General features: G+C 51.7%; 1 protein-coding gene across 3 annotated transcripts; it reads right to left on the reverse strand.

Moving 5' to 3' along the window:
• Positions 1-349: 349 nt before the first annotated feature.
• On the reverse strand, positions 350-22783 carry ZDHHC5 (zDHHC palmitoyltransferase 5). 3 transcript variants are annotated; one of them, XM_074231472.1, is made up of 12 exons: positions 22702-22783; positions 17296-18490; positions 10059-10180; positions 9048-9205; positions 7670-7842; positions 7417-7519; positions 7143-7234; positions 6227-6359; positions 3299-3422; positions 2794-2903; positions 1784-2643; positions 350-1433 (listed from the first exon to the last, which is right to left on the reverse strand). In XM_074231472.1, exons 2-12 carry the CDS (start codon positions 17397-17399, stop codon positions 1268-1270), a joined length of 2145 nt encoding a protein of 714 aa, XP_074087573.1. In that variant the 5' UTR covers positions 17400-18490; positions 22702-22783; the 3' UTR covers positions 350-1267. The 3 variants fall into 3 exon arrangements, with proteins under 3 accessions (XP_074087573.1, XP_074087572.1, XP_074087574.1); XM_074231471.1 differs by lacking the exon at positions 22702-22783 and adding an exon at positions 20991-21071; XM_074231473.1 differs by lacking the exon at positions 22702-22783 and adding an exon at positions 19809-20187.
• Positions 22784-22785: the final 2 nt, after the last annotated feature.

Genomic DNA, 22785 nt, shown 5'->3' on the forward strand with positions numbered 1-22785 from the left:
TCTATCTATCTAATCCCGCTGCCCATACAGGCTGGCCTGAAGGCCAGGGCCTCCCACGAGGTCAAAGGTAGAACTGCAGCTTGGCCTGAGACAAGCAAAGAACACAAATCCAGGGGAGCAGATTAGATCAGGATTTCATTTTATTCCTTGTTGGTTTAAAATGGCTAATCAGAATAAAAAATAAAAGGGTCTCTGCCAAGAGGGAGGTGGGTCCCCCTTACAGAGGCCAGGACCCAGGCATCCCCTGCCACCCAGAAGAGTTGGGCTAAAGGTAATCCCCCAAGGAAGCTGGAGAGGCTGGGACCAAGGTCTGCCCCTCTCACTGTTTTTTGGCATGTGATGAGAAATATTGCTTTTTGGATTCTTCTCTCCTGGCCTTGAATTTGAAAACTCAACTGTGAGAGTTAGGGGGAGGCACTGAGGGGCTGCTTGTCTCCGGCCCCCTCGGGGGTTGGTTGGGAGCCAATGGTGTGATGGTTGGGTCAGGCCAACTCCCTTCCTGGGGGTAGGCAGCGGCAGGGCCTGGCCCACTGAGAAATCAAGTGCCAATGAGACTAGAAAACTAACTGCATCATCCCCCAAGCCCTCCCTTCCTTTGACCAAGGCCGGTGGAGAGTGGCTGCACTCTCCTCTCCTCTCCTCTCCCCTCCCCAGGCTCCCAGCCACAACTGAGGGGGAGGAAAGAGGAGAAGCCCCAGGGAAGGGCAGAGCATGAGTTAGAACCTCTCATGCCTCAACCCTTTTCCTGTTGGTCTGAGGAGCAGGAACAAGTGGGGCTGGGGGAGCTCCCCTTTCTCTCCTGATGCTCTCCCCTCTCCTCCCCTTTCCCCATCCCAGGGTAGATATAGAATTTCTTTGATATTTATAATATATATATAATATATATATATATATATATATGTACACACACACCTGGTAACGCAGAAGAGGAAAAAAATAGAATCCGTAACAATAATAAAAAAAATTATTTCTGGTTTAAAAACGATCCGGTTCCCTCCAGGGCAAGCAATTGCACAAATGTCCACTGAGTCTGGCCCAGGGGTGGGGAGGGCTGGGGAGGGAGGAGGATTCGCAGAGAGGGGTTAGTGCCATAGTTGGTAGGGGCCAGCTCTCCCCCACATCCCCGGCCTCCAATAGGGTGGTTTTAAAAAGCTCATCCTCTTGGGCTCTGTGGTTTGAAAAGTGTCCATGCGGGGGAGGGGAGCCCCTTGGGGGAGCCAGGGAGCCCCTTGGGGCCCTTTGGTGTAGGCACGGAGGGGCCGAGGGCTCACACCGAGATCTCGTAGGTGGTGCCCCCCACCCCCGACACCTTCTTGACTCCTCCTCGGGTGGGACTGCTGAGTGGGGGCTGGCCCGGCCCCGGGGAGGCAGAACCCAGGGTCTTGGGCTGCCCGTTGGATTTGCTGTAGGCAATCTTCAGCTGCACCTCATCTCTGGGGAAGGAAGGAAGGACAGATGGGGATCAGAAAAGGAGGCTGGGGTGGCACAAGACAGAAGCGGACTAGAAGGGATGGGGGCAAGGCACACAATCCCCTCTCCCTTTTCTCTCCTGGCTCTTCGGCCCCTCAAAATGCAATGGGCTCCCCGACAACCCAACCCAACCTTTATCTCTCTTGACCACTCACTTCCTCTGGCCCCCCCCCAAAGCAATCCTACTACTTCCTGAGAAAAAAGATGGACAGGCGCTAGGGCTGGCTAGACAGGGCCAGGAGAAAATTACAACTCCAATCTCCTGGGTTCCCTCCGGCTAGAAGGTGCCAGATTGAGGCACTCCCATACTCACTTGGGTGCCAGTAACGGCTGCAAGGCAACTTCCTCTGTCTCGGGGACACCAGATGGGGCTTTTTGGCTGCTATACGACATGGATCGGCCCAGGTAAGGGGCGGGGGGGGCTGGCTCAGGGGACCCTAGTCCCCGGCCCCGAAGCCCTTCTGGCTTGCCAAAACGAGGGGCGGCCGGTCGGCCCAGTGGGGTCTTGCCCAAGGGCGAGCGCTTCGAATCGTCCGAAGATGAGCTGGTTCGGGGGGCGTGGCCAGAGCCTGGGGTTGACTGGATGCCCGAGTCTCCCAGTCCGGGCTCCTCTTCCCGACCAGAAATAGGAGGTGACTGGCGCAGCAGCTTCTCCCGCTCCTGAAGGGAAGCCACAATGTGGCGCGACAGATTGTCGTAGCGTACGGGCGAGGGCTCACGCGGCGGAGGGCCGGCCGGCACCAGGCGTGGGTGCCTGTCGGCTTCCCGCTGCTGGGCCAGCCGGGCTGACAGGAAGGGAGAGGTGTAGCCCAAGGGGGGGTCTGGCTCTGGCCCGGCCTGCACCGACTCAAAATCGGGGCTATCAGAAGGGGTGAGCAGGCTGTCGTAGGAGAGGCTCCCGTTGCGCGTCTGGTTGGCCAGACTCTTGTAGGAGGTGGACGTCGTGCCCTCCGAACGGATCGACTGCAGCTGGCCCATCTCAAAGCCCGTGCCTTGGGCCGACTTGAGGCTGGAGGACCGGGAGCCGCTCGACAGAGGGTCAAAGTGAAAGCTCTTGCCGAAAGTGGGGGAGCGGAAGCTCTCCGGTTCCAGGCTGGGCTCCGAGCGGTAGCTGGGCTGGCGGCTGCTCTCAGCAATCGAGGCAGGCTCCTTCAGGCTGTCCCCTCGACTCAACTGAGGAAAGAAGCCCAAGAGCATATCGAGCCCTGGCCCAGGGGTAGCCCAACGTGGGACCCTCCAGAGTCACCGCCCTTCCCTCTCACCGGGTCCTCAGGCCTCTCTGGGCCAGGGTCCCTCCCATCCCCGTGGGGGCAGGTCCGGTACCTTAGCGCTTGAGGAGTGAGGGATGGCAGCGGAGGCGCTGCTGCTGCTGTAGCCGGGCCTGTACTTGTACATGGTGGGCGTGGGGGGGTTGTCCTTGCTCACCAGACTATCTGCAAAGAGGAAATGCATAAGCACAATCACACACACAAACTTTTAGGGTTACAGAGCCCATTTCCTAATTATCCCGGTTGAGTCTCACAGTAGGAAGGGAGAATTAGGTAACCATGCCCAGGTCAAGACTGGTACACACCCCACTGTGCCACCCACTGCTATTCCCTCTCTGAAAGACCTGAGGATCTGAAGATCACTGAGTAAAAGAGAGGAGGCCACCGTCTCAGACAAGGGCACGACTCCACCACCTGGCATGGCAGGAGGATGCAGAGAACAATAGGGGTCCCCATTTCAAGGGAGCCTTGGGGCCCCTACAGCCAACCTCATCTCGAATCTCCCTCACTTATAGAAGCTTCTCCCCCCCCCCCCCCCATGGCTCTCTGCCAGCTCTTACCCTCAGTGGTGGCCAGGCTGAGGTGGGTCCGGAGGCCCGTGTAGCGACTCAGGTCTGGCTTCGGAGGTGGTGGAGGCTCGGCATCTGCAGACTGGCTCTCTGTTACCTCGAGGCTTCCTTTGGACTAAAATTTGCAGAAAGGAAGAGGTTTTGTAAAACTGAAGGTTATCTGGGAAGAGGCAGAAGCAAAAGTCACAACCGATATCTTTCTACACAGGGGTGATCCAAAAAGCTCACCCGTCCTAGAGGTCAAAAATTGAATACTAATTCCTTCCCCCCCCCCACTTCTTTTTTCTCTTACTGAACATCAGTCCTGCCTATGCCCCCCCCACTGCTGCCAGTCCCCCAAAATGTGTGTGGTCTTCAGGAGCCACTATCAGCAGAGCAGCAGGCCATCTACCCCGTGGCTCTGAGCAGGGGATAAATTCTTTTTTTTTTTAGGTTGTTTTTTTTTGCAAGGCAAACAGGGTTAAGTGTCTTGCCCAAGGCCACACAGCTAGATAATTATTAGGTGTCTGAGACCGGATTTGAACCCAGGTACTCCTGAGTCCAAGGCTGGTGCTTTATCCACTAGGCCACCTAGCCGCCCCCAGGGGATAAATTCTTAACAAAGATCGAGGCAGTTACAAAAAAAAGAAAAGTCCATTGTGATTACATGGAACTAAAAAGCTTCCATACAAACAATGTCTCCACTACAAAAAGGTAAGGAAGCCATTAACTAGGTACAAAACTCTGCTGTCAAATATCTCTGAATAGGTTTCCTATGGAAGATACACAGACAACACAAATGTAAGCCTCAAATCCATTCCTTAACAGAAGTGGGTGGGTCAAAGATAGGAATGGGGGGGGGGGCAGCTAGATGGTGCAGCAGATAGAGCATGTGCCCTGGTGCCAGGAGGACCTGAGTTCAAATTCGGCCTCAGACACTTAATAACTGCCTAGCTGTGTGGCCTTGGGCAAGCCACTTAACCCCATTTACCTTGCAAAAAAAAAAAAATTCCACCAAAGATATGAACAGGTAGTTAGGTGAAGCACTGAGTTCTAATCTGGTCTCAGATTCTTACTAATTGTGACCCTCTATTTCACCCTGTTTGCCTCAGTTTCCTCATCCGTCAAATGAGCTGGAGAAGGCAATGGCAAACCACTCCAGTATCATGGCCAAGAAAACCCCAAATGAGGTCACAAAGAGTCAACTGTGGGGGCAACTAGGTATCAGGAGGACCTGAGTTCAAATCCGGCCTCAGACACTTAATAAATGCCTGTGAACTTGAGGAAGTCACAATTCCATTGCCTTAAATAAAACTTGGGGTCTTGCAGGGGCTTTTTTAAGAGTCAAATGTCTGAAAATTATTGAACAACAAAAAGATACTAGTTTTCAAAAGCATTACTAATAATTAATAACCATATTTAACAGAAAAAATGCTACAAACCACCTAGAATGAGGAAAAAGCAAATCAAAACAATCCAGTTTTCCCCTCTTAGCCGACAAACTGATAAAGATGAAGAGATGCCAAGAATCACCATCAGAGGGGCAGCAAAGGTGGTACAGTGGATAGAGCACCAGTCCTGGAGTCAAGAGGACCCCAGTTCAAATCTGGCCTCGGACACTTAATAACTGCCTAATTGTGTGACCTTGGGCAAGTCACTTAACCCCACTGCCTTAAAATAAAAAAAAAAGAATCACCATCAGAGATGTTAGGAGGTGGCACACTGCTTGTAGACACATGAAATGGAACAACTCATTGAAAAGCAATCTGGAATTATATGCAAATAAAGTACTAAATGAAATGTGCCTCTCCTCTGATCCAGAGATTCTCCTGCTAGGCTGCTACTACCAAGGAGGTCACTGTCAAAAAGAAATCTTTTGCCAGCTGCACTTTCTGTGGGTAGCAAAGAACCAGAAACACAGTAGAGGCCCTCTGGGCACCAGCCAGACAAACTGGTATGGGAATCACAGAGGATCCCAGAGCTTGAAAAAAAAACACACTAAAATGAGCCTCCCACCTTGTTTGCAGAAGTTGGGGGGTGGGGAGCAATTGGGGGGATTTGGACTTTTCTGGATTTTTTTTCTTTTTAAAAATTTTTTTTTAATAAATTCGAAATACAATTCTCTGGGAAGAGTGCAAGGGAAAGACAGAAAGAAAAATCTAGATAAAAAAAGATCAATAAAACTAGATATATATAATTTCCCCCTCCCTGCCAAGGTCAGCTACTTTAAGGTAGCAGCTGTCTCAATGGCCTGGCATCTGACAGTGCCCAACAATGACAGAGTGCCGTCAAAAGCTTTCATGGAAACCACAGATATACAGACCTCCCCACCCCACACCAGGGCACCACTGGCTGCTACCTTCCTGCTCCAACTCAAGCTTCACAAACCTGCCATCATTCTCACTGGCTCATCATTCAGAGGCATGCTGACTGTTTGACATTCAAGATCACCCACCATCAGGCATCAGTTGCCAACCTTGCAGAAGACTAACCATATAGCACTCTAGTCTCCAGCCAACTTGGACTATATCTCCCATCTCTAAAACACTTTTCCTTTGGCTGCCAGAAATTGACTTAAGCAATTATGCTTAAAATATTAATATTAAATATAAAACCAAGTATTTCTAGTTATCCTTTTAAAATCTTTTGTTTCTTTTTCAAAGAACCTAAACATAAACACTCATGATAAAAGAACTGACTGTCTTCATCCACTGTGCCAACCAGGTGCATGAGCTGAGAAGGGTTCTTCTCTACGTTTCACCACAAGGGGTCCAAGACACACAAAAATGGTTTTTAGGAACTTCTTGTCTAGCCTTAGAGCTAACATAAAGGGAGTCGGGTAATTTTAGAACAGCAGAAAGTGACAAGACATAGAAGGGACAGGCCAAGGACATGACAAACATTTTTCCTCATCACTTGCCCCCCTCCCCAACCCCTCACCTTGGTTCTCTTAAGCTCCCCTTGGATACCATTGTCCATAATTTTCACAGCAATCTGTCCATCTGATATTTCTGGTCGAAGAAAAGGAGGCCGAATCACAATTGTCTGCTCTCGTTTTGGTCTCCCCAAGTACCTGGTAGTCAAAGCAAGGGCAACTCTTTAGTCAACGGATCCTTTCTGAGCACTCCCCATGAGGACAAGGCCCGGGGCCTCCAAAGAAGCACTAGAAACCAGTGTTGTTTCAGAATGAAGGACTAATAGGAGTTCTTCATTCTCAGAAAAGTGGGAAGATGGAGCCCCTGAAGGTGAACCCCAGCTCAGTCACTAAAGGTGAAAGCTGACTCCTCGACAGAAAAAAACAGATCCATCCAAGTGACCATTTATTGATTAGGCACTAACTACTGTGACAACAGATCAAAATCCAACAGTCCTGGCCCGAAGGATTCAAATAAAATGACACTACTGGGTCGGGGAAGAAAATGCAGAGGGGAAGTGGGAGGGTCTTGGAGGTCTAGGGGGTGGCCCGACCTAGGCCCAGCAGAGTGACAGTCTGCACATAATCTGAAGTGGGGTGGGCTCAGGCTGTGGAGGACTTGCAAAGCCCAAAAGAAGAGCTTCTACTTGCTTTTTTTACAGGTAACAGAAAAGCACCAGAGTTGAGGGAGTGAGGCAGTGATATGGTCAGACCCACTGTCACCACCAGGGCTTGGGTGGATCTGAGAGGAGAGACTTGAGGCAGAGACCACTTAGAGCCCCAAGTCCATGGGGGCAGCCCCTTTGGCTTACATATACTCCAGGCAGGCATCTCTCCTCCCCTGACAGCCCCTTCTGAATTCTATCTCCACCATCACTAGCCTCCACCCAACCAGAATGAACTCTCAGAAGCCCCAGGCTGGAGCCAGGGGCCCGGATTTACCGAGGAGCCGAAGAGCTGCAGAGCACACGGCTGACGTTGTTGCAGCAGCCATTGGTGAAAGGGTTGACGCCGCCTCGGAATTTACCCGTAACCTGCAGAGAGGAGACCACGGTGAGCAGATGGACGGAAGGGCTGCTGTGGAACAGGCCATGATCCCAAAAGACAAGGTATCCCCCAGGGTCAGGAGAGCCCTTTATCAATAGGATTAAACTAAAGAACCCTGCCCCACTGGCCTTCAGCAACCCTCCCTCGTGGCCTCCCCATGTCTTCATACCTGTTCATTAGTTGTGCGACCCCTGGCCACCAACACTACGTGAAATCCTGTGAGACCGGCTACAGGAATGAAGAACAAGCCGGCCACACACATTACTGCCAGGCTGCAGCCTCAGAGTCAAGGAAACCACGAGAGTGACATGACCTAAGGTACCAGGCCCACCGAAAGGGGATTCCTCCTCTCGCCTCCCCAGCCCCCAGCCTCAGTCCCTCGGGGTCAGTTCTCCCCAACCCTGAGCAGTCTGGAAGGATACGTGACAGCCATGCAGACCCCTGAGAGTTCCTCCATGTGATAGAGGACATAGAGCAGGCCAAAGCCAAACACCCCCATGATGTGGGCAGTGAGGGAGAGGAGGAAGAGGAAGAAGTAGCGATAGTTCCGTCTCCCAATGCAGTTGTTCACCCAGGGGCAGTGGTGGTCAAATTCCTAGAGGAAAAGAGAGAAAGCCTCAAACCTGTCATCAGCCTTCTCCTATCAAGAGCAAAAGGGAACAACCCCAAGTTTGGCCTTTGCTTTTGTCCTGGTACCTGTCTCAGATAACAGAGAGGACTTCAGGAAGACCCATTAAAGGGAAACTTTCCTTCCAGAAGCTCAAGAAGCGGGGCAGCTGGGTGGTGCAGTGGATAGAGCACCAGCCCTGCAGTCAGGAGTACCTAAGTTCAAATCTGGCCTCAGACACTTCATAATTACCTAGCTGTGTGGCCTTGGGCAAGCCACTTAACCCCACTGCCTTGCAAAAACATTAAAAAAAAAAAAAAGAAAAAAAAAAGAAACACAAGCTCAAGAAGCCCCATAGAGTCCTGTGCTCCTTCTCAAGGAGCTGAGGGGGCTTTCTCTACTGCAATGGTTGTCTCAGCCTCACCTACTATGGGGCTCAGAACCCCTGGGATCAGCCTGTTCCCTTCTGCAGAAAGGAAAGGAGGCTCAGATGAAATCAGAGCCCGAGGGGGAAAATGGAGGAATTAGGAGGCAACAGTTAAGGAGAGAAAGACAGCAAACAGGAGGCATCATGTAATTGGAATCAGAGAACCTAAGCAGGATACAGGCTTGAGATGATGAAATGGGAACAAGAGGTAATTTAGAAATGGGCAGGAGACAAAAAAAAAAAGTGAGGAGGGAGGAGGATGGAGTTCAGAATCTCCATCCTAGTGAGCCTGGGATCCAGTCAGTGTTTCTTTTCTGAGGGTGTGTGTGTGTGGTGCTATAGGGGTATGAACTACAGTAGAAGAAACAATGAATGGGACATGGGAGAGGCCTGAGTTCAGATCTCAGTTCTGACACTTACTAGGTTCAGTGACTATGGGCAAGTCACAATCTTTTTGAGCCTTGGTTTGCTCAACTGTAAAATGAAGACAATCAAACCCATAGCATCTACTTGACAGGCTGACTGTGAGGGGGGATAAAACATGGATACACAATGATTTGTAAACCTTAAAACCTGATATAAATGTCATTTACTATTATGGCCTCTGATACGCAACTGGAATACCCAGCAGACATCCTCAAGCTCCAGGATGGAGCCAGGAAGGCACAAAGACCCCTGGAGCTGCTCTGATCACAGCCCCTTATCCAAGTCCAGAAGGCTGGAGCCTTGTGGCCTGCTGCTCTGGCCTAGGCGGAACCTTACTTACCTCCACACAGTTGTCACAGACACTGCAGTGTGAGCATCGAGGGGGACGGTAGAAGCGGCAGGTGGCACACCATTTCATTCGAACCTGGATCCCTTTAATTTCTACAGTTTTATAAAGGGGGGCTCGGAAGTCATCCTCCTTATCCTCATCCTCTTCAGCTGTAGCAGGAGGAAAAATAGTCAGGAGGACTTGAACCCCGACAAATTTGTGCACAATGGGGGAGACTGCCTTTCCCTTTCCAGTCCTGTTCCTAGCCTGTTCAGTGCCCTTTACACAGTCAAGCTGAAGTTTTTTCCATTCTACAAACAAGTTTTGTTCTCTTTTTCCAACTCTTTGCTCACACTGTTTCTTCAATATAGAATCACCTCACTATCCCATGAATGAAAAGCCTAGCCACCTTTCAAGAGTTAACTCAAAAGCCATGTCCTTCAAGCATCCCTAAGCCCCTGAGTAAGATGATCTCTCCCTTTGCTGAATTCCTAGGGCACGCTCCACATATATCTTTGTGATGACACACAAATAACTATAACACAAGGGAGAAGCAAGCACGTGCCTTGTTTGTCCTAGTAGCCTAAATGTTCTAAGGGGAAATGGGTTTTAAAAAATCTTTATACTCTCAACATCGACTAGCGGTGTCTCATAGGTAGCTGACCCTCATCAAAGAATAAAGGAATTCATGAACAACCCTCCTGCCGCAGTCCAAAGACTCAATTCCTTCTACCATTTATTAAGAAACCAGTTAAAGGGGTGGGGAAGGGTGTGGCAAGGAAGTGACCTTTGCCAATACAAAGAATCACTGGATTTACAGTGTCTTCTGTCACAAAGGAAGGTCAGGAGAATACAGTTCTCGTCAATCCTGAACTAAGAGCTACACCAACCTGAGAATACTTTTCCATGGAGACCTGAGACCCAACCCTATTTCTAGTCCATAAATAAATCCCCTAATTCCCAAACCCCTAAGGCCTAGGGATGAACTGTGTTTGCTGCCCAAAGGGAAGAGGGAGGTCTTACCTCGAGGGAAAATGCCTGGGTCCATGAAGGTGGCCATGCTGAAGTTGGCCAGCACAAAGAGGAAGATGACAGCATTATAGATGGGCACTGCAGGTGATACATAGAGGCTCAACCCTGGGCACCTGTGCAGAGACGAGGAAAAGGGAATAATAAGAGAAGCGCCCCCCCAGGGGCAGACTTAGCAGCCACATTCTGTAGAGTACAACAAAGCTTCTCAGAGACCCGGCTGATGGTCCTTGTCTACCACCTGTAGGCTGGTAGCCTGGGAGATAACTACTGAGGCTCAGGGCTTCTCCTTGCCATTTCTCCGGGAGGAGAACCAGGAGACACAGAGCTTCTTTGGCTCAGCACCCAGAATCACACACAAGGCAGCAGGTTCTCCTGACATTCTCAAAGCCCTGTTCCTATTTCTTGACCTCTGGGTGAGTGAGGATAATTTCCCATAGGGTAACAAAAGACTTAGAGAAGCACTCCCACATCAGAAACACTAAAGGGCAAATTCCTTTTGAGGACCAGTGGAACATTCTGGACCCTTCCCTCCCTCCTGTCCAAGCAGAAGTGAGCACCAAAACCAGACTGGGTTACCCACACCAACCACATCCCTTTCCAGAGCTGCCTAAAGATTCTGGATCCCCGACAGGTCCCCCCGATTTGCACATTGGTTCAAAGCAGTGACACCAGCTGCTTCTCCTCCTCCTCCTCGCCCCCACTCCCAGGTGACTGAGCCCAAGGGCTATGCTTCCCACTCTATTCTCAGGGGCCCACAGTTTCTTCAAGGACTGAACTGAGTTTTCTTCCAGAGGTTGACAAAACAGCAAAGAATTACCCCCCCCCCGACTCTTCAGGCCTAAAAATGAATCAGAGCAAATGGGGCTTAGACTAAAGAACCCCTAATTGAATAATGACAGGGAGAAGGAAACTAGAAAAACCTACCCAGCCAACTCACAACAGAATTAAAATATCTGCCAGAAGGGAATGGTCTGGCTTAAGACCGAGCCGGGGTACCCAGCTCAGTTCCTTCCTTGAGGACAGCCTTTCCTCTACACTCCGTGCAGCTGAGAGCTCAGGGGGCTGCGCAGGCTACTACTTTCTGGGCGGCAGAATACGCAAGTTCCAATTCAGCCTCAGACACTTAGCAGTATGATCCTGGATGACTCACTGAACTTCTCTCTAACCTGGTTTCTTCAACTGTAAAATGAAGATAATCACAGTGCCCACCTTGTAGGGATGTGGTGAGGATCAAGGAGTTCATTTGTAAAAGCAAGAAGCACAACATCTGGCCCTCAGTATGATGCTCATTCCCGTCCCTTCCCCCTTCCCTTCTGACCGTCTCAGCAGCAGGAGTGGGCTCTGAACCCAGCTTTGACTTCTCTGCAGCAAAGAGAAGGGCCTCCCCCTACTCAGTTCAAGGGGTCTTCCCTGACACTGCACTAATCTACTTTGTGGCTAAAAACTTAATCCCCAAACTAGGGCAGTATGTGTCCTTGTCCCCTTTTCCTAGCCTAGTCTGAAGTAGAGAACGAAGAAGCCAGAGAACAAGGTGCCAGATGGCCTCAGGGGATTAGTCCGAAGCAGCCAAGGATTCCATCGTAAGGGAAGGCTTCTCAGTGGGCAAGGGAGGCCCCCCAAGAAAAGCATCCCAGAGGACCTGAAGGAAGGAGGCTCTGCTGAGGCCTGGGAGCAGAGTTGTCCAAGTCCCTGGGACCAATGAGAGAATAACCTCTGGCTCACTCTCTAGGGCCTTCTGCCCTCACCATACCTGAGATGGCAAGAGGGCCCCCTACACCAGAAGTGCAGAGTTCCCTGCTCCTCTGGGAAGGCACCGGCACTCTACTCTCGGGGGGCCTGGGGTTTTCCAAGGCAAGAATAAGGAGTGAGGAGGGATGGGAAAACCAGTCAAAGGAGAGCCCTGAAGGCTGGCCTTCTCCATTAGCTGGAGGGAGGGAGGAAGAAGTCAGTCCCCCACGTTGGAACCTGTCCCCAGCAGTGCTCGGTCTCTTCTGTTTCTGGGGAAAGAAGGTGACTCACTAGACTCATGCTGCGTATTCCTATAGCCTCTTCCTAAGGAAGAACACTGAAAAGGCAGGGGGTAAAAATCAATCAACTCCCATGGATTTCATGGGAGACAACCAAGTTTAAAAAAAAGGAAAGTCGTTTCTCAGGAGAGACGAGACCTTCTTAATTTTCTGTTTTTGGTAAAAGAAACAAGGGTTTCCCTCAAGTTCATGGGAAGTTATTAAATAAGCCCCCATGGGTTTGTGCCAATTTTCCTAATCCCTTTCATTACTGGATTTCCTTATTCCTGGACCAAAGTAATTCATTCACTTCTCAAACCTCTTAAGGACCCCTTTTCCAGATGATGAACTTTATTCTCCTCAGAATATTTTTGAATTTAACGTTTCTCTAGTCAAAGTGTATGGGGCTAAATCCTAATCTAGCATCAAGAGAAACCACCCTCTCACAGTGACTGGCTCTAGGGAGCTGATACCAATAACCCTCCTTCACCAAAGCAAGGATTCCTGCTTCCAGATTGCAAAGATCCCCAGCTGCCAAAATACTCTCCAAAGGAGAGGCCTGCGAGCAGCGTCGACGCCTGCCTCCCTGCATCTTCTTCCTGGTCTGGGGAGGGGCTGGGTTGCTATGGTGTCCAACAGGGTTGCTGGGTGATCACCCTAAGCAGCCTGTCTGAATCTGCTCCCTTGGACAGAGGGAGGGAGGCAGGAGCTGGGAGAGGAGTTGTTAGGACTCGCTCTGCTCTCAGCCCGTGGCAATGAGCTCTAGAGGTCTGGGGAGTGGCCTAAGCCCAGAAGGTTGGCTGACTCACCGACAGGACTCCTCGACCTGCACCACCCTGGGAAAAACAGGTTCCTCTGCCCACTCTGTCAAGCAAGGCCAAATGGGACGAGTGGGTGGAGGATGGGTTCTGATGCCCACTTTCCTCAAGTCTTATGAGAGGCCAGACAAAGGAGCAGACAGTAAATTGAACGGGGCCCCAGGAGGATCTGGGGGAGTCAACCCATCACTGCCTGGCTACATGGCCCTGGTGAGTTAAGTCACTGAACCTCTCCCATGCTTTGGTGTTTCTTCAGCTGTTAATCTAGTCTAAGAATGAATAAGAGAATGTTTACAAAGATCTTGGAATTCTTCTTAAAAGCACCTGCCCAACACTGAACACTCATTGGCTAAAAGGAACAAGAAAACATTATTATCCACCATCATCATTATTAATTATCATTCCAGTCCGTTCATATCCAATTCCACTCTTCCTGTCTGAGGTTCCAAGGACCAAAGGCTTCTGGTAAGCAGGAGAGCACACTTCAAGAGAATAAGGGTTGGGCTCTTCAGGACATTCCACCAATGCCTGGCATAACAGAAGCGTCGGATTCCCTGTGTTAGGTAGCAGTGGGAGAAGCCTGTGATGAAGGCACTTCCCGCACCCCCTGGGAGCTGCTCATGTCCTCTGCTCTCCAAAACCTCTTCCCCCTTCCTTGGTGCAGCTCTCCTTTTCCCTTTCCAAAAGGCCAGAAGAAAAGCAGTTTCATTTCTTTGAGGAAGTCACCCTCTTGCCTCCAAACTTGATTGATTTGTGCTCCTTCCTTGCAAACTCAGACTTCAAAGAGTTGCCTTTTAGCCAGAACACCTCTACAGAACCCAGGTATTCTGTCAGGAATAGGTGCAATGGGGGAGGGGGGACCAACTATTACTCAATCAGTCAGATAAAGGGGAACCCTAACCTCTGCATAGATAAGAAAGACACCAAGGGACCAGGAACACACAGAACCATCTGACTTCCCAACTGTTTCCTGGGCTGACAACTGCGACAATGGCCCTTGGCTATCCCTTAGAAGAACAAGGAAGCAGAGATGGGTCTCTTCCCACTTGATTTTACAAATGGCTAGCTGAGCAATTTACAAATGGGCTTTGGAGCCTAAAAGGGACCTGGGAGCCAACCCTTTCATTTGAAAGGTAACTGAGGTCCAAACCAGGTGTGCCAACTCGTCCAGAGCTGGCCAGCTTGTTGGGGCAGAGTTGAGACAGGAAGCCTGCTCCGATTACCTGACTTCTGACCTTGGACCAGCACTCTCTCCACTACTACATGGTCTCTTTGCTCAGGGATATTAGAATTCATTCTAATTCTTTAGAATCGATTAACATTAGAACTCAGGCCTCCTGCAGTAAGAAAGCAGAAGAGGAGTCCATTCTTCTACCAGGCAGGTTCCCTTTGGTAAAGTGTAGAAAGTAAAACAGGCTCAAATTTCTAACACAACCACTTGGCTTCAGAATGTGAGAAAACACGGTGTGGGAAAAGGGCAGAAGAGACAGAGGAGTGGGAAGAATGGCACTTATAGCCCAGCTCCCAGTGGGCCGGAGGGGCTTCTAAATCCACCCCATCTTTTACCCCAGGACAGATCAGTGCTTTATATTCATGGCATCTCCTTGCTTGATGAAGCAAATGAAAGGGAAAATTATTTCTAATAAGTTGAAACCCACATGCTTCTGCCAATTAAATCTGTTTGTTAAAAAGGCTTCTTCCTCCCACTCCCATCCCCCTAGGTCCCACAAATGGGTCTTATACAGTAGGAATATAAAGAACAGACTTAAGATTGGAGGGGAGGGGGGAAGGGAATTAAAAGCAAAGATGACTACGGTCAAGATAAAACTAAGGAAAGGGTTGGTCAGCTTTGATCTCCCCTTCCTGCTTTTCAAACCATGAAATGTTCTCTTTGGTTTCATAGTGGACTTGAGAGGAGTTTGGGGATGGGAAGAAAAACTTGTGGAGAACAGTAATTCTAGAATATTGATGGCTTGGTTCATTATCTAGTGTCTGTAGGGGAAATGCTATGGTCAGATGACCAAGAGATGAGAGTTACTGATGAACAACGAGATGGGTAACCAGGGGAAGAGAAATAGGGAGGAATGCCTCTCTAAAATTTGAAGAAAGGAGATAAAAAGTTAAGACACTAGCCCTATGGTAGTAGCCTTTCATTGCAAATTAAGGCAATCTCGCCTGCCCAAAGTTTCTGCTCCTAGACTAAAAGTGCCTCCAGTGTCAACTAAGATTATTTTCCAAAGCTCATCCTTTCTCTGTCTAAGGAAGAGGAAATTATGGACCACTAAGGGTCCCTATATTGCTGGTACTAAGGAAAGGAGAAAGTTTTAACAGAATGTAGGAAAGTAGGTTAAACAGTTTCAACCATCAGTTGAGGAAACGCCTATCTCAGAACATTTCTGTTCTGGGTAAACTGGTGTAACCAGGCAAACCCTTCACTGGTTCCTGGTGAGCATGTCAGGAAATGGGAGAGATGGAGCTTCTTGCTCAGTCTAGCTCAACAACAGTCTGATTCCAGAGAATACACACACACACACACACACACACACACACACACACACACACACACACACCCTTGCTCCTTGATATCTCTGCTTCTATGTCTGTTCAAGGATGCCATGATGGATTGTCCCATTACTGCTGTTAATGCTGCTGCTAGCATGCATATTCAGATTTCCATATTAAGATCTCTGGGTCAAAGGATGACTCTACACACTGGATGAAGCAGCAGAAACTACAAGGAGTTCTTTCACTGTGGCCCCAGCCCTCTTTCCTGGTGGCCAGTGCATGAAGAACAACATTTGCAGACTACAGAGAGCTCATATAGGAGGTGAAGGCTAAGCAGACCCCACTACTTTCTAGAGAACACTGGGTCCCCCCCTCCCCAACTCTCCTCTCCTCTCCGGTGGGGCCTCACTGTCCTGCTAAGGCTGCTGAGCTGGGACCCCAATAAGTAGATCAATTCCGTCCTCACTTGATTCTCCCACTTTTCAGACAGAAACAATGCAAACAGGAGAGGACTCTACAACTCTATCAACTTAAAAATAACTCATGTTATAAAAAGCATTTTAAGGTTTAAGAAAAAGGGGGGAGGGGGAGGCAGCAGGAGGTGGTGAGAAAAATGATGGAGCAGGAGGAAGGAAGAGCCCAGATGAGAAATCACCCAGCTTGGAGCCTTAGGCTCCTCAGTCTTATCTCAGATGGGTTTCACGGGCTTGGGTGGAGTGTGTTCTCACACCCACAAATCCCGGTAACACAACACCTTGACACCCCAAAGAGGCTGGGATGACAGGCTGGGGAGGGGCTCAGCAGAGCTAGGGGCCTCCCTGGAGCCCTGGGATTTAAGCCTCTAGACTAGTCACTTTTAGGTGGCAGTTTCTTTACTGGCATCCCTCTCTCCCCACCAAACAAAGGCTCCAGAGGAAAGTTAAACCAAGATTCCTCCACTGTCTTCAAAAACAGTCTCTCCCATTTTTACTCTCTATCTCTTTATCTAGTTCAAGATACTCCTTATTTCTCTTCCAGGAAGCATCTTACTGTGGAAAAGAGTTCCGCATATTTCATTGGTTTGGTTCAGTGAGGGACAAACAAACAAGCAGGGCAAAGAGCAGCTCTCAGAGAGCTCATATCTTCAGTGGGAGCTGGGTAGTGGGCAGGAACATACTGGGCACAAGGAAGGGCTGGTTCCTGTGGTCTCCTGGATCCCAGCAACAGAACAAGAAGCAAGTTAACACTCCACAGCCCAACTTTCCAAACTGAACCCAAGAGGAGCATGATGCCAACCCCTCTCAGGGCAGTTCTACTGGAGTCCTCTTCTCTGAGACAGAAGCCTTTCCAACACCCTCTCAGACATCTTGAGTCTAAGAACTGGACCATCAGAGTGACAGTAGGTGAAACACTTAGCAAAACCTGACTCTGTGGTTGTGGTACAAAACCAATCGATTTGGAAAACTCACAGTCTGACCCCGCCCCAGTCCAAGGACTCAAGATATGGGGCAAGAGACGTTCCCATTTATGGTCTCAGAGAGCCCCAAGCTCCCTGGTTCCCTCACACAGCTATCTCTATTCACAACTAACTACTTCAATCTCTTCAGGTCTCTGACAGATTCTTTCCATAGGCCAAGCCCTTGGCCCTTCCTGGATTATCTAATGATGGGACTCTCTGGCATAATAGAAAGACATAAAGGATTCCATGGAATGGGATCGAACTATGGAATGGTTTGAAAGGCACTGGAAAGTCAGACAAAAGACAAGATGCCAGCTGTAATTCCACTTATTCCCTCCTTTTATCCCCTTCTCTCTGGGGACCTAATGGCCCCCATTACTGCTAGCAAACATTCCCAGCCTAACTACACAGAAGGCCCACCGCCCTGCTTCCCTTTAAGAACACCATTGGGTCAAACTCACGTGAAGGCAAAGAAGAGTGTGGTGGCTCCCACTAGGAAGATGGCAGCTGCCGAGACGGGTACATACTTGCTGGGTTTGAATCTCTTTCCAGACTCTGCGGGCATGTTGGAGCTTTGGTGGGAGATCTGCCTTGCCGCATAGCCCAGGCCCACACAGTGGCAGAACGGGTAAGAAAATGGGATGTGGAGCCAATGGGGACAGGGAAGGAGAGAGCACAGAAGGAAACCTGGGGACTAGAGTTTACAACTACCACCCTTCCCCCTCCCAAAGAAAAGTAAAGGTCAGAGGATTTCAAAAGAAACAAAAAGCATGGGAGGGGGAAAGGAGAAACCAACAGGTAAATAACCCCCTCCCCAGGATGAGACAGGAGGGGGGGATTAAGCAGCACAATTTATACAGTTCAAAAGGTAAAAAGGACTTGGAGACTGTATACATGCAAATGGCTGCAGGCTGAGGACTGGGGCAGGCAGACAGAGCAGAGTGGAGCTCATGGGTGGAGACGGATCTCAGAAGGTAAAAAGAACAGAAGCGGGCAGAAAGGTCCCCAGGACAGGGGGGAAGAGCTGCTGACAGGGCTCCTTTCAGGAGCCCCAAACGCCCCTTCAACTGATACCAAGTCTATCACTTCCAAACGTGTGCGCGCGACCTATTCAGATTATGTCTTGCTCAACTTTAATCCAAAGGAGAAATTTCAGGTGGGTCCCCTCTTCCAACTTCAAAGAGAGTCTGTTTCCATGGCAAGCTCTGCCCCTCTTGAGTAGTCTCCTCGGTGCCACATCCCCCACACCTCAACTTCACCAGGACTGGCGGTCTGGCAATGGTGCTTTAATTTTATTTATTTCCCTCTTGGCGGCTAAAGCTGAGCAACAGCTGCTGCAAGGTTGAGCTGTAAATCCTTCCCTTTGAGGGGGTTGGGGGAAGGGAACAGGGAGGGAGAGCCTATCTATCCCAGGTCTCTTTCTTAGATTCCAAAGCCCGTCAAGGGCCACCGTTTCTATAGCGTTCATGTAAAACAAAGAGTAAATCTGAAATCCCAGAAGCCATACTCTCCACTTGGTCAAAGGAGTTGGTTTCTACTCGACCGTTTTGGCAGATAACGCTGGATGCGGGAGGTTCAGTACTTCTTCGGTAGCGGGGCTCTCTCCTCTTCCCACTTTGGCTCTTGGGGAAGTCCAGCCGGGTCACTGGCAGTCACCTAGAGAACACAAGTGGCTGGGTCAGAAAGATTCCCAAGACAGGGTAGTAGCACTCAGACTGACAGGCTGCTCTCTGAGGGAGAACTCTGTGCTTCACACAGACGCAAAGAGAAGAGGAAGAGACTTTTCCTGTCTCCAGCCCCTAACTACGATCCAGATGGGAGGGGAATGGGCTTGTTCCCCAGCTCACTGAGCAGAAATAATTAGCCCTGGAGAGGGACTGCCAAGTCCAACCAGATACAAATGGGCAGGCACAGACTTCATGGATGTAAACTCCCAAATCCACCCAAGGGCCTACCAGACAGAAAGGAATTAACCTTTAAGCTAACAGCTAATTGCTATTATTACTGCTACAATGGACAAAGAAAATAACCAGCTCCAAATGAAAATAAGACACTCCAACCTCCATTTCTTTTATTTCATCGATTTATTTATATTTTTTGCTTTTGAGTAGCCTCTCTAAAGGGTTAATTACCTTAGAAAAGCCAGAGTCTTCTAGTTGGGAAACCAGAACTTTGTATTGAAAAGTGACAAAGGAATTCAGGATTCTAAATTAATTTGAACTGAAACAAACTTCAACAGTTCTTCCTTAAAAAAACGACCCATTAGGAAGTAAACTTGGCTCCACCTAGTTAATTGTGATTAACAGTAACAATTATTACTGTTTATGACAGCAGCAATGTAACATTAGCCCTCCAGAGTTTATAGGATGCTTTTCATCTGGTGATCTCAAAGCACTTTACTCACATTAGGTGATGACACACTGCCTCCCTCCCTACTCCGTCAAAGTTAAACCTAGAGAGGTGCTTGAGGCCATTTCATGAGTCACTGGATCAGAACCTGGGAGTATACACACTCCCTGACCTCCCACAAATACATACATAGTCTTCTTCATTCACCACTCGATCAGATAGGGGAGAACAATTCTGGAATCATCACGGGTCAAGAATTTGACTTCTTCAAGTCCAGGATTGCTAAGGAGGTTCTCATTTCCTTCCGAAAGCCAGAGCCCTCCTTTATCACCCCAGAGATCCAAAGATAATGGCAACTAGGTCACCAACTGGAATCTACACTTCCTCTCCCACCTCAAGAGGCGGGAAGAGGCCCTCCAGGGTCAATTCCTACTACTTCCAGGAGTTACTACCTAAACTAGGAGTCGACTTGTTTTTAAACTTAAAAGGTTTATTTAGCTTTCCACTGAAAGATGAGTTTAAAAATAAATAGCAATTAAAACAGGCCCACACTTCAAGGAAAACGGTCTTGGCTACTGTGAATCTCCAAGTTTTTCAGCTAACTGATGATCTGATGAAAATCTACCTTTCTCAGGTCTAGGAACATCCATGAAGAAGAGGGATAGGAGTTGGGATGTCACCGATGAAGAGAACCGGAAAACTCCCCCCTCCAAAGCAGACTGGGCACTTCTTGGCAATTTAGAGTCTTCAAGATTTGCCCGCAGCATCGAGAGGTTAATAGCCTTGCCCAGAGTCACAAAGTCAGTATGTGTCGGAGGCAGGACTTGAACCCAGAGCTCACTGACCCCAAAGTCAGCTCTCATTTCCCTCCAACAAGCTATGCCAAGCTAGTCCTGACTGGCCCCCTTTCAGCACCTCTCCCTCACCTTCGGAGGAAATGGCTGAAAGATCCATGGCCCCGGGATTGGAAACAGAGGCCGGGCTTCTGGGGAGGAAGCAATGGCATTGGCGGCGCAGGTGGTGGGGCTGGGGGCAGAGGGGGCCAGGGGCCAAGTCTGGCCTTGTCATGTCCAGGAGGACCCGCGCCGCACGGACCCCGGCCTGGGGGGCCCGGTCTGGGGCCCGGCGTCAGGGTGTCCGTGCGGGCCCCAGACCAGGGTCCGTGCGGACGCGGGACCCCCAGACCGGGAACCGTGCGGGCCCCAGACCCCCAGAACAGGGTCTGTGTGGACGCGGGACCCCCAGATCAGGGTCCGTGTGGACGCGGGACCCCCAGGCCAGGGTCCCTGCGGGCGCCGGACCCCCAGCCCAGGACCCCCAGGCCGGGGTCGGTGCGGACCCGGACCCCAGGCCAGGACCCCCAGGCCCGGCGCTGCCGGGGGCCGTGACCGTGACCGTGGCCGGAGCGGCTCCGAGCGGGCGCTCCACGGCCGGTCCCCCGAGCTCCTCGGGGGGCTCTGGGGGTGCCGGGGCCGGGCCAGACCGCTGCGCCCGGATGGGAGCGAGTGGCCCCCGCGGCTGGGCCGGCGGCCCCGGGCCCCGGCTGCCCCCCGCCCCTCGGGGCCCCGCGGTGCCCGGCTCCGGGCCCGGGCGGGACGTGCCCGGCCGAGGGCCCGAGGGGCGGCGGTGCCCGCTCCCCCTGCCCGGCCCCGCCCGCCTCAGCGCCCTCCCCGCCGGGCAGCCCGGGGTGGCAGCGGGCCGGGGGGGGGGCTCGGCCCCGGGGTGGGGGGGGCCCTGCCCCGGAGGTCACCCGCCCCCCCCTCCCGGCACTTCCGGTTCCGCAGGGGCCGGTGTCTCCGGTACTCACCCCGTGCGCCGTGCCCGCCGCCGTGCCCGCCGCCGCCCCCCGGCCGCGCCGCCCGCCGGCCAGGCCGTCCGTCCGCCCGTCCGCCCGGGCAGTGAGAGGCAGCGCGCGGCCCCCGCACGCTCCACGCCCGCCCCGCTCCGCTCCGCGCGGCCCCCGCTCCCCGCGCGCTCCCGAGCCCGGCGCCGCTCCTTGTCGGCCGCAGGCGCGCGGCCGTTGGCCCTCGGAGGCGGGTCCCGAGCCTCGCCGCGTTCCCATTGGCTGCCCGAGCCGCGGCGCGCGCCGGGCGTCGCGCGGGGCGCGTCTCGCCCATTCATGCGGCTCGCACCGCCCGCCCGCCCGCCCACTTTCCCATTCACTGACCGCCCTCCGCTCGCCCCCGCCCACCTCGCTCTCAGGCGCGCGCGCGCACGCACGGTCCTCTCCCCTTCCTCCCGCCCCGCCCCCAGGGGTCGCGGCTCCCTCGCTTCCCGATTGGCCGCCAGGGCAGAGCGCCGCGCGCGCATGCGCCCAGGCTCCCGCAGCCGACTGGGGAGGGTGCGCAGACCGCGCAGGTGTTGGGGAAGCAGGAAGTGGCGCGGGCGGCTGCCCTCGGGCCCGGCTCCGGCTCCGGCTCCGGCACCGTCCGTCCGTCCGTCCGTCCGCGCCCGCCCAGCTCTCAGCCCCCAGCCCCCGAAGCGACCTTCCGCCGCAGGAACCTTGGGCAGGAGCCGCGGCCCCGCCCGAAGGGGACGTTCGGGGTCACTGCTGCCCCTGGGGAAGCCCCCTCGGGGGCCGGGGCCGCGCCGCCCCGCCAGCCTGCCAGCTCCACGGAAAGCCGAGTGCCCAAGTGCCGGGCACGTCGCGCTTCGGAAGGCGTCCCGCCCCCCGAGCCCGGTACAGGTCCCCCATTTCTGTGATTCTCTGCCGCTTGTAGGCTCAAGCCCCGAGGGGAAGAGGGAGGGCTGCATTCGGGATGGAAGTGACAGAAACAAGAAGCGCCCTAAGGGTGTAAGCGCTCGCACCCCCTCCGCTCCTCACTTTTCTGTGAGTGCCGAGGCGCACATCTTCAGGCCAGACGGAAAAACGAGTCCAATTCGCCCCCCAGCCCAGAGCCAAGATTCCCTGAGGACACCGAGCCCCCGGGGTACACACCCGAGCCCTCGGGAGGATGGCTAGCGGCTCAGTGTTAGAGGGCCTAAAGGGAATGACCGGCTTAATGACCGAAATGGCTACGGGAAAAAAATCCTCCGCCAAAATTTATTGAGCACCAGTTAGGTAGCTAGCATGGAAAGTTTACTCACAGTAGTTCATAAATAACCTGTAAACTTCTAGCAGCCTCGGGGGGGGTATGGACACGCCACAAATGTTATGAAATATTCTAGAGATGAGTCTAGGCTTCAGCCTTACATTTTAACCTAAGTAGCAAAGCAATCCAATGATCCTTGAACTAAGTAGCAACTTTGTTACAAGGGCATCAAAGAATAATGCTGTACAACACACTTTATATTGTGCTTTCAAAGTGCATTCCCTCACAACCATGTACGGCAAGGTCCGGACCCCTCTGACATCAAGGGGTGGGGAACTGTAGGGATGACCAAGGCGTGCCTACATATGATTTCGGGTTTGAGGGAATAGCATCACTTGTCGACTTGTCTGTCCTACCTAGGAACGAAGCTGTCTCTCCGAGGGGAATGGGCTGCCTGGCTCTTTGCCACACTAAGGCTTAAATTACCTTGAAGTCTGAAGCAAGGATTGGCTCCAAGTATCAAGATAGGCAACAGGGGAGATAGTTTGTTTACTCTCCTCTGCAGCTCTC

The sequence above is a fragment of the Macrotis lagotis genome, chromosome 3 (assembly GCF_037893015.1).
Source record: "Macrotis lagotis isolate mMagLag1 chromosome 3, bilby.v1.9.chrom.fasta, whole genome shotgun sequence".
Lineage (NCBI taxonomy): Eukaryota > Metazoa > Chordata > Mammalia > Peramelemorphia > Peramelidae > Macrotis > Macrotis lagotis.

Coding starts and splice junctions, on each gene's coding strand:
- ZDHHC5 (XM_074231472.1), bottom strand. CDS start 17,399: ATGCCCGCAGAGTCTGGAAAGAGATTCAAACCCAGCAAGTATGTACCC. Junction 6,360..7,142: donor TGCAGCTCTTCGGCTCCTCG/GTAAATCCGGGC, acceptor TTTGACTACCAG/GTACTTGGGGAGACCAAAAC. Junction 2,644..2,793: donor CTCACTCCTCAAGCGCTAAG/GTACCGGACCTG, acceptor TTCTTTCCTCAG/TTGAGTCGAGGGGACAGCCT.